This window comes from Poecilia reticulata, linkage group LG13, assembly GCF_000633615.1.
Source record: "Poecilia reticulata strain Guanapo linkage group LG13, Guppy_female_1.0+MT, whole genome shotgun sequence".
In the NCBI taxonomy this organism is placed as follows: domain Eukaryota; kingdom Metazoa; phylum Chordata; class Actinopteri; order Cyprinodontiformes; family Poeciliidae; genus Poecilia; species Poecilia reticulata.
Window position 1 is genome coordinate 32080463 of NC_024343.1, and position 11700 is coordinate 32092162.

The following is an 11700-nucleotide window of genomic DNA, read 5'->3' on the forward strand; positions in this document are numbered from 1 at the left end:
TCCATGGTGATGCTCGGCCCCAGTTTCCCGGATGTACTCTTTTCCCTGTTCAACATGGCGCTGGGAAAGTAAGAGACTTCAGCTAATGTCAGACAGTTTTCCCAAACTTATCCCGCTCATGCTCCACTAGGCCCGGGAAAGTTTACAGACTCCCCTCCGAGGTAGCGGAAAGAGTTTCTCCGTGTCTTTCTGGGTGAGTAAGCGGCTTCGGGTTTAAAAAAAGTACTTAAAGGTTATTTTGCTGCTGCGCTCTGCGTCCAGGAGCTAACAGGAGCTAACGTTAGCCGCTCTCAGTGCTCTCCAGGCAGAGCAGCCTCTTCTCTCTGATTTAATGAAAACTCGCTCACAGCCTGATGGAAAGTTTGCAGTTTGATATTAATGGCCTAAGCCAAACGTGTTAAGTTGTTTATGAATGTAACTCCAGCATATATGACCGCCTAGTCTGGTTTTAGGAGGTGTTTCTACATTACTGTAATGTCGCTGCGCTGCTCTTCCAGAATTACGATGGTTTTGGTAAAATGCAAATTATTTTTGCCCGTATTAGATTTCTGACAGTCTCATCAGTCATTTAAAAAGTTGAACGATTTGATAAACTTTTGTTTCCTCTTACACGATGTGCACGTCGTGTTTTTATGTAAGGATTTACGAGATTTAAAGTAACTGCCCAGAGGCGAATTTTCTTTTTGTACTAACAAAAATACAATGACGAGAAAAAACATGGCTGAGTACTCAAGTATTGATTTCAACTAAAGGATTAAAAATGTTTTTAAAAAACATGTTGAAAAAACACCAACTACTTCTGCTCTGTCAGTATTTAGGTCGATGACATCACAATAGGTACAACAGTTGAGCTGGTAATCCTGGATCTCAATTTGTTTTTGTTTTCTGAATTTTAAAGTTGTTTTGAAGAAAATAATTGTTTGTTTTTATGTTACAATTTCATCTATTTTATAGGAAACATAACTGATGGGTATTGAGAATAAATTCAATAAATTAAGAGATTATAAATCTTTTTTTTTTTCTTTTTTTTTACAAAACTAAAGACACTAGAGTTGCTTCATCACGTAGAAAGAAAGGGATTTTTATTCATACTTGCTGCTGTGATGGCAATTTGGTTGAATATTGCAGTGATTAGTCTTTCAATTAGTCTTTCTTTAGCATTTTAACTTTTGAAACTATTTAACTCCAGTAAAAAGTAAATAGATTTTTGGGTTTTTTTTCTTGTTTTTACAACAAGGCTGACATTTTTATTCCATTTAAGATGGTTGAGCAATGGTTGAAAATGTAATGATGTTCAGCCATTGTTTACATCCAGATTTACTGTTTGGCTTTTAAAAAAAATCTGAATTATGATTCATGTCTCATGTCAATGACATAAAAGTTGGATAAAACGCGACATAACTGTGGACACTTTGAAAACAATCGGACACATACTGTATCTGGTATACATGGAAGTGGCACAAATTAGATTTTTGGAAAAGATTGCACAGATTGTAATTGGACCATTCAGATTACTGTGAAAAAGCCAGATATTGGTCAGATTTTGGAAAAAATATTGGGTTTGGGTTGGATTTTATCTGCTGTATGAATGTAGCCTTTGATTGTTGGGGAAAAGCCGTAGCTATTACATGGAATTTACCATTTTAGCAATATTGCCACTGTGAATTCAAAGTTACACTGGTTTGTGTCAGTGCTTCACTAGTAGTTCGCTGCACAGCTGATTAACATTTCCTTGTGTTCATTGTGGGGGTAAGAACAGAGCATTCCGGGTTTAAATCAGAGAATCGTGATCTTCCGACTTATCAAATCTTGTTACTGGACTGTTTGTGTGCGTGAAGCTAATATTTAAATGCAAGTTGTTAGCTTATGTCGACCGAGAGGTTTACTGTTTTACTGACCTTTTAAGTTGCTCTCAAACATCAGTAGCTGCGTTTCAGTTGACTATATAATTGGAAAATCTTACTTTTCGAAAATAAATTTGCTTCATGGAGTAATGGCAATTTTGAAAAAAATTCTTGTCAATAATGTTTTGGCGCGATGATGGAGCAGTTTTTTTTAATTGTATCAAAATTGGCTTATTTTGCAAAACTGCAATGGAAATACTTTTTTTTGCATTACACGAGTCATGTGATCAACAACAGGATGTTACTACTACTGAGAGAAACCACAAAGAAGACAACAGGAAGTGGTAGGAGGCGCGGCCTGTTTTTAATAACTTATTGCGTGAACAAACTTATTCTCGTTTGATTTTAATCGAGTTTCTTTTTCAATTGAAACACTGCAATTGAGAAATTGTGTGGTTTTTTTCACATTAGTGGAATATTGACAGAGTTTTGCACTCCTTTGTAATGAAAAGCAGCTAGTGTCATAGCGTTAGCTTGTAGCATTGCTCTGTTTTAGTGTTTTTGGTTCTGATCAGCTACAGAATCTTTCATGCTCTGTGTTCATGTTGAGCCTGTGATCGTTTATGTCTGCAGTGAGTAAGTTCACTCAGTGAGTGAGTTCAGTAAAGTTGTCCGTTTGAACATTCCTGGGATGCCAGAGGTGCATGCAGGGGTCACTGTTCTCTCACATTATACATCACACCTAAACAGCAGCGCCATCTTCAAGCCCTGCAGAGCACCTGGTCAGTGAAAAGAGCAGTTATCTTATGTTTAAAAACACTTGATTGACTCTAAGTTAGTGTAATTATTAGCCATGATCAACACTAAATAAAAAAGAATGAGTTGGTCATGTGATCTTTATTTATTTATTTATTTGCCGTATTTTAAGGCGCACCTAAAAACCTTCAATTTCCTCAAAAGCCGACAGTGCGCCTTATAATCCTTATATATGGAGCAATATTGAGCCACAACAGGTCTAGCAGCTACGGTAAGCAGCCGCCGACTTCATTTTGCTCGTAGAAGAAGAAGCGCGCGGTGCATGCTGGGATAGTTGTCAGAACGCTGGTTGGTTAATAAAGTTTGACGGACATATCTACCTACCGACCGTCTAGAATCAGGTCGTCTGCAGGTCATGTAGCACCACGTTCTCCACCAACATGCTGTGCGAGAACGGAGAAGGGTGACCATCGTCCGGCACATTGCGGAAGGCTCTAGAAACGATAAAGTTGATAATCAAGTCGGACTGTTTTGTTGACATTCCCTTTAGTGCAGCTCCATCTAGTGCAGTGGTTCCCAAACTTTTTCTCCTGCCCCCCCAGTGATTTCCAAACATTTTCTGTGCCCCCCTGTCCCTGGGGGTGGGGGAAGAGATCGACTTTTTTGGGAGCAAAGTGAATTTACGTAGCTGAACATAGACAACAGCATCGATAGCCAACAGGCTACTTGTTAACAAGCTTATGGTGCTGAATTGATATTAGCTAATCATCTTCTAGCTAACTTTACCTGCATCCAACAGCTTTACTCAACTCAGTCGGTTAGTTTGGGGGGGAAACGGAAAAGTTCTTTACGTTTTGCTGGTTTGCTGCCATGATTCTACCACACACATGCACAGCACTGCCGCACAGGTGTAAACCCAGCGCGAGCGTCGTAGCGCTCATGTTGTGTTTAAAGGCGGCTCGGAAAAACAGGTCATCAAATGGATGAAACAGTTTTAACTGCTGATAAAAGTGACAGAGGTCACAGATATGGGAAGTGTGGAAGCCCCTGCTGTACAGAGGAATAACAGAGAGTTGGCCATTCTAAGGTAAAAACCCGTCGCATTCAGCGTTCATGTTTTTTTGTTTTTTTTTCATCCAGACGGCTTCCCGCGCCCCCCATGCAATGGCACGGCGCCCCCCCTAGGGGGCGCGCCCCACAGTTTGGGAACCTCTGATCTAGTGGATGCATAACGTAACTCCAGCCTCTACTGTTTAAATCTATAACGTCTATTATATGCGCCTTATAATCCGGTGCGCCTTATAGTGCGGAAAATACGGTATATATTTATGTATTCATACCAAAATATTGGAGTTGTGATGATAAAATACGTGCTAAAAGTTTGCTTCCTAAAGCTAACCTTTGTGTGGAAAAACAGGAAGTGGCATTAAGCCTGTCACAATAAGCAATAAATTAATTAATCACGTGACAAATTAACTCAATTTCCATTTCCATGGTTTGTTTTTCTTTTTCTTCCAAAAACTGGATGATAAAAGTCTTCAGTCTGGTGCTGTAGCTCATTAATATGCATCACAGTTTATCTCTGACTGCTCAGGCAACGGAAATTAGAACAAGTTGTACAAAAAATATACAGTTAAAGAGCAGGAAATTAAACTTTATTATTCTTTTTTTATGTTCTTCACCAGCAGACCCTTCAGCTAAAACATGGTTCACTTCAGTTGATTTACAGCACGAAAGAGTTAAATGTAGTTTAAATGTTCATGTCTAACTGAAGTTTATGCTGTTTGCTGTTTTTGGTGGTTTCTAGAAACGATAGATAAAGTTGATAAGAGCAAAGTGTGGTGGGTGTTAATGCCAATTTGATTTCAACCATTAATTCAGCCACAAACAGGAAATATGATCAGTATTTCCTGATCTGCAGCAGAGAAAAGTCTCTCAGTTCAGCAGCTGATAGACGGACAGGAGATGTTGGTTCTGGTTCTGGTCGTTGTGCTTCAGCTTGAAGGAACCAGAGGAGAGCTTTATCTCTACCACGCAGATCGGGATGATGTTGTTCTGCCTTGTAACAGTCCTTCATCATTTCCCTCGTGCTCCAATGTTTCCTGGTCTTACAACAGAGATGAAAATACTCAGCAGGTTTGGAACGAAGCAGCTGCTCAGAGATCGCATCGATCTTCCAGGTTAGATGTGGACAGTAACTGCTCTCTGATCATCAAAGACATCGATCCTGATTATGCTGGATTGTACACCTGTCAACCTGGTTCAGGAACCTCCTCAGAGGGCCGGGTGTATCTGAATCTTTTGCTCATTGATCTACCTCAACAAAATGTCTTTTCAACAAAGGATGATTTGACATTACACTGCTCTCTGGTGAGATACAGTGGGTTGGATCCTTGTCCAGAGAACAGTTTCCGCTGGTTGGATGAGACGGGAACTGAACTGACTGAAGGTGTTAGAAACGAGGAAAGAGAAGAGGAGGTCTGTGTTTCCTCTCTAACTGTGAAGCGTCAGAGCGACAACAACAGAAGATTCACCTGCCAGTTTGTTGAAGGAAACACAATGAAGGTTGAAGCTCACTACCCACATTGGTTTGACACAGTTAACAGAAGAAAACCAGTCCACATCTACCACACAGCTGGAGATGTTGCTGTTTTACCTTGTAATGGACCTTCGTCATCCGGCTCATGCTCGTCTGTTAACTGGATTTATGAGAAAAATGAAAACATGAATAATCAGCAGAAAGTTCAGAGAGGAATCGTTCAGAGTTCACCTCGTTCTGCCAGGCTGAGTTTGGACAGAAACTGTTCTCTGATCATCAACAACATCATGGCTGAGGATGCTGGACGTTACCACTGCCAGGCTCAAGATGAAAGCACTTATAACACAGATCTATATCTAAATCTGCTGATCRTCTCTTCATCTCCACCAGCTGCTGATCCAACAAAGAACGGAGAAATCACATTGTACTGTTCTCTGGTGAAACACAGCCGGTTGGATTCCTGCCCGGGTAAAAGTCTCCTTTGGTTGGATGAGACAGGAACTGAACCGACTGGTGAAGATGGTGGATACAAGTCTGGAGGCCAGACTGGTTGTGTTTCCTATCTGACTGTGAATCTTCAGAGCAGCAGAAGATTCACCTGCCAGTTTGCTGAAGGAAACACGGTTGAGATAAAAGCTCACTACCAAGCTGAAGGCCCCCCCGCCTCGTCTCTGAGCGTCATCATGCTGATTCTGAAGATCGCAGGACTGATCCTGATGGTTGGAGTCACTGTTGGTATCATCAGAACCACCGGAAGAAAAAAGCCTCAGAAAGACATCAATGTTTGTTTTGCTGCTGACGACGACACAGTGAATTATGAAAATGATGAACGTTCTGCTGACTCCGCACTCCGCTGAGCTTCATCACATCCATGATGATTCGTTAAACAAAGATTAATTTTCATTGTGAGCCAGCCCTTAAGGATATTTTGCATTGAGTAGTAATTTTTAATTGTGTTAAATTCAGTTTGTTTAATGTGTTATAAGAATTATAAAAAGTTGTTTGTTTGAGAGAAGAAGTTTTAAATCTGTAAATATGTTTGCTTCTTTTTTTAGTGCAAATAAAAGCTTTAATGCAAAAAAAGTGAGTGTTCTTGGATTATTATTAATATGCCATTACCAATATATTACTTGAAAATGGTCTCAAAACAACAATATTATCGTTTATCGCAATAACTTCTGGGACAATTTATTGTCCAGCAAATGTGTGTGCATAATCCTTTTTATGCACACACATTTTTTAATTTTTGGGGATACAGTGATTTACACCTCCATTCTTACAAAATGTCTATTTACTTTAATTATTATATGCTTAGTTTTGTAAAATTAGATTTTTTTTGTTGTTTAAGATATATTTTTTGGGCAGCAACTAATTCTGACTTGACAATTTTTAACTTGTGTCACAAAAAGTTTGGATACCCAGAATCTACAGGATCAAACTGTAGACAAGTCCTGGTTGGGAAATAGGAAGACATGGAGAAAATGAAGAAATAATACTTTTTAAAAAAACGTTGCTAAAGAGCTGGACTTTGTGAACAGAAAGGAAAATCCTCTGAGGAATGACTGAACCAGCCAACTCCAACACAGGCCTGGAGGCGCTCAGAAACAGAAACAACAGCGACTGAACTGAAAAAGATATTCCCTGTTAGCCGGGCAGCAGATCCGTTTCTGACTCCATGAATCAGCTGCATTTGTTTGGTTCTAGACCCGTAATTATGGCATGTTGTAAATGTTTGCTGCAGGGCTTCATCTATGAAACGAGGCCTGAAGAATCTATTTGATTTAAAATAAAACCAAGCAAAGAATGCTGGAGGTTCCTGCCGCAGATTTAGACAAAATCTAATGAGTTTCCTGCAGGACGGGTCGCCTGTCGTCTTCTTTCTCTGACATGAGCATCAGACTGTTTTTATTATCTCTCCTGCTTCTGCAAGCACAAGCAAACTTGAATGAGGAGTTTTAGAGCGACGCGAGCCGAAGAAAAACGCAACAAGGTTGTTATTGTTGGTATCGACTGAAACGTCAGGCCCTGATATGGTGAAGGACAAGCTTCCCTTTGTTGCTGCTGCAGCAGATAAGACGTGAAGGAGCTGTTTACTCACTGCTAAATGATGCAGAGCAAAGCAAACAGGAAAATTATGCAACAATTACTTCAGCAATCAATTATTCTATAAATTATTGGGCCGATTAATTGATTATTTGTATCATTAATGGGTAAAAAATGGGCACATTTTGCAGAATTTGTAGACTGGCAAATTTTTGCACTGACTAATATTTTGATAGCAAAAAGTGCTAAATAGCAGATTTTAGTTTTTACGTAGTTTGAACAGGGTGACAGTTGAGGAGTTCTGGGTAGAACATATTTACAGACGGCTTCTTTATACCTTAAATGCAAAATGAACATATTTTTGTCCAGTTTTGGTTTAATTGCTGCTCTGAGTATGTTGTTTTTTCAACAAGTGGCCTTTTCTGAGTCTGTATAGTCCAGTTAACAATTAATTTATTAATAAATCAGTTGATTTCGATAATTGATTAATCACGATTAATCGTTTCAGCCCTAAAATTCTGTTTTCATTTCTACATCTTTATTAAAGTGAGATGTTATTTGGGTTAATTTTGTGACGTTACTGCCTGGGTGCATAAACAGATTCCTTCTTTTTAGGTAAGATAAATGTTCAGATTGGGTCAGATAAAAGCTAATTAATGGAGCGTTTCCCTTAATGTGTGTAAATATGGATATCGGCAGTAGAGGAGGAAGCAAAATGTGAACTTTATTGTAAAAGAACAATAACCTGACCTACTTTCCTCCAGTAGCTTGTGTTTTATTTTAAGGGAGTTGTAGTTTTTCTCTCTTTGAAAGGCTGATTGGTTCTTTGTCCCTATTTTGGCTTCAGTAAATGTTTGTTCTGCAGTCGTTTCCCGTTCTGGCTGTGAAATCATGCTGAGGCTTGTGTGCTCCCAGTGTTACAGAGGATTAACAGAAACAATACAGAGAGACTTGTGGATGGTGGCGGTGTGTCACCTCGGTTCCGGTCGGGTTTCAGAGGGGGAAACGAAAGCTTTCGCTAGTCTGGATGAGATGGACGAGACTTGACCCGTTCCTAGATTATTTCTCAGGATCCCGCCCCTTGAAAGAATCTCTCTGTTCGTCTTCACATAATATTTTCAAACTGTGAGTAATCTTCACACGGCTTTACTTGATCCCTTCCAGCACGGCAGCAGCTTCCCAGCAGGTTCACAGGTCACGTGATGTCTGCCGCGTCTGATTAAAGAGCAGCACTTTTCAGAGCTGTCTTTAAATCTGAGGTCACATGACGCCAGCGTTTTCCTAATGAGAGAGGTGATGATCACACCCTCATTGCTTCTGTTTACAACATGACATTATGTAATGACAACGCCACCATGACTCACATATTTACTGGACACCACTTGGGATTATAGCCAGTTTGGCCACAAATTCAGCCTGATTTCTCAATAGATTAGTTTGAGTCATTTAGCGATTAATCTAGTAATCAAAAAACTGTCCTGCTAGTAGCTGCTTAAGCTGGTAAAAGAAATGTATGAAGAACAAGATGCTAGTAAATAATTCAGAGAAAATATTTTATTTCTTAAAATGTAGCATGATTTAAACAAAAAAGGTTCAAGCCTGAACTAGGGTTGTGCGATATGGCATGGTGGTGGTAACACTATGTACCACAATATGATTTCTATAAAATCAGATACTAATTGATTGTAATGCATATATTTGTATGTGTTAAAGCTCATTTTAACACTTGTTTCTGTCTGACCGTGACATCTGCTGCGCTCCTCCTGAGTGTCGCCGTTAAACCTGAATTCGGTCCAGATAACTGACGTTTTTTTGCACCTGCTTTTTTAACGAGTTCTTCCTTTGCGCCCTCAGCCTCGCTGCTTCCCGCCTGCTTTTTTTGATGAGCTTTAGCCAGTAGTTTAGCCGCGGTTAGCCAGTAGACTACAGATCTCCATCACAGTCCAGATTTCTACCGGAGACCATTTATATTGTGGATTCCTAGCATGAACTATCTGAAAATCATTCCCAAAGCTCTGACACTGGACCAGCAACCTGATTATTATTACCATTTGTGCTCCCAACATAAGTACGCCGTGAGACCGATGTGAGCACATATATCTGTCTGAACAAATGATAATTAAATTAAATTAAAACTATATTGATCCAAAAGTGAAATTAAATAATAATTTGTGGTGTGTATGTTTAAACCAGCTGTTTATTTGGGGTAAAAGCACATAATAAATAACCTTAATACCTTTGTCACTTTTTTCTTATCTCTTGTATTTATAAACAATAAATTTAATCTATTTCTAAGCATGAGTTAGCAAGTATCGGGCCTCGGCCGATTCTTGTCCGTCCGGTTTCTTCCTTCCCTCTCAGTCGGTATTTGTTTCCTGCTGAAACAAATCGTTTCTGGATCTGTTATTGCTGCTAAGTGGATATTCCTGTTGTCTGGAAATTCATACCACATTTTCAGTCGCTCATGACTCACCGACGCTTGTTTTCACCGAAGCATATCGAGGACACGTAGTATTTTTATCTGCATCCGAAGCATTTTTCTGTTGATCTTTTGACTAATTCACTTATGAGAGGTGTGTTTCATGTAACATTTATTACTTATACATTGTATATCCTTCACTTTACGCATATTTAAAATATTTTCTGCAGTGCAGTTTGGTCTAAACGGGTTTCAAGAGACATGAAGGTAAACCCTTTATTAAATTGGTAGAATTTTTTTGTGCTAGATTGAGGATGAAGTGTTTGGTTGTTATTAGTTGGTTCCTTTTATCCTTTTATTTTAAAATAATTTGGAAGTGGACTGAACTTTAATAGTCAATTTCCCATGCTTGTTTTGTGCCACTTACTGTCATAAAATTGTTAACTCTTGAGGCCCAAAATCGGACAAAACTGGTCTTTTTGATTATCAATAGCTACAGCAGATTAAAGGTTACTTATATTTATTTTTATTCATTTATTTTTGAAAATACTGTCTACTTTTGGTAATTCTCCTTCAAAAATGTTAGGATTTATGAGCAAAACAGGCATAAAGATGCACAAATGTTTAATAAATACATGAAAAATGTAATATTTCTGGACAGGTCTGAAGTCATGGAAAATATTTAATGCAGTAAATGTGAATTTTTACTATTGTTTTATAAGCTGTTACAATAACAAACTTTATTTCTGGGACAGTAAATAGTCCCAGAAATGAATATAATCATTTTGAGACTATTTACAACAAATTTGCTAAAGACATAATAACGCAAGTACATCAGTAAACTTTACTTTCCAAAGAACAGAAAAAAAGACTATGAAGTCTCAACAAAACAACATTTTCCTTCAAAACATAATAATCAATAGTCACAATGACATATTTTACTGGATGATAAATTGTCCCAGAAATTATTGCAATAAACATTTTCCAGTAATGCGATGACATAATAATGCAAGAACACATTCTCATAGATCAATTAGCTTTAAGAACATTTGACACTCGACCCTAAAGGTAAGTTTATAACCAATTTAAAGTAGCCTTGGGGTTTATTAAAAGTATCTCTTTGTTGTTCAGTGTGTAGAAATCTGGAAAAGGTTTCCTCAGGCGCAGTCAGAAAGTCTGTTGAAATGTGTGGAAGTCAGCTTGTGTACTCATTTACCCTACTTTCTCAGCTTGTCTTCATCATTGACCTTTCCACATTCCACAACCTGCGCCTGAAAGTCGGCCCTCATTGGCTGCAACACTGCGAGCTTTGTTTGAACTTGGCCTCTGGATTGGCAGCTTTGTGCGTCTCTGCCGTTGATACGTCGGCTGAACCAGTTTCTGCTGTATTTTTACTCAGGAATGTCAACAGGCTTTCTCTTTGCTCAAGTAATAAATACATTCCTGATCGGCACCTGGAAATAAATTCACCAGTTTCCTTCATTAAACAGCCAAACTTTTCATTCAGTCGTTAATTATTTCTCTTTGTAAACTATTTTGTTTTTGCTTATCTGATTGCATCCACACTCAAGCAAACCAAACTATCCTTGGAGGGGTTTGACTGGGTTTCTGACATCATGCTCTGTAATTTGGCCTTGGCTGTGTCTGTGTTTTGCTCAGTTTGGTGATGAATGTGCTTATATTAACAGGCAGACTTGGTATTTCACAGCAGCGTGCTTTGATTAGATAAACAGGCTAATTTGAGGCAGACTGTCACCGCTTGTTGTGTAAGAGGGAGTCATTCTAATGGCAAATACACATTTGCGAGGCTGGAAGTTGAATGTATTCTTGTTTTTAAGGTTTTCTGGTACGTCTTCTTACTGAAAATATCCAGGACAGCCTCGTTGGTCTGGCATACCGAACGATTACCCCGTTTGTTTTATACCTGAACATGTGCAGAATGAATGCAACGATAAAAAGTGAAACCAAAACAAAATGAAGAGGGTTCCCAGAAATCACCAAGCATTTTTTGAGAAAACATTTTAAGGTGTAACACCTGATCTACACTTAACTACTCACCTGAAGCACTAACTACTAACTACTCACCTGAAGCACTAACT

At 38.8% G+C, this 11700-nt stretch overlaps 2 protein-coding genes across 3 annotated transcripts in view; both read left to right on the forward strand.

Annotated features, from left to right (window-relative positions):
* Window positions 1-11700, forward strand: part of pak4 (p21 protein (Cdc42/Rac)-activated kinase 4) — a 46994-nt gene continuing 35294 nt past the window's right edge. For both annotated transcript variants that reach the window (XM_008426655.2, XM_008426657.2), the window contains exon 1: window positions 1-193. The gene's annotated coding sequence lies outside the window, so the exon portion shown is untranslated. The remainder of the gene's footprint in view (window positions 194-11700) is intronic.
* On the forward strand, window positions 4525-6036 carry LOC103475227 (uncharacterized). The gene has a single exon (XM_008426687.2). The coding sequence runs from the start codon at window positions 4566-4568 to the stop codon at window positions 5994-5996; it is 1431 nt and encodes a 476-aa protein (XP_008424909.1). The 5' UTR covers window positions 4525-4565; the 3' UTR covers window positions 5997-6036.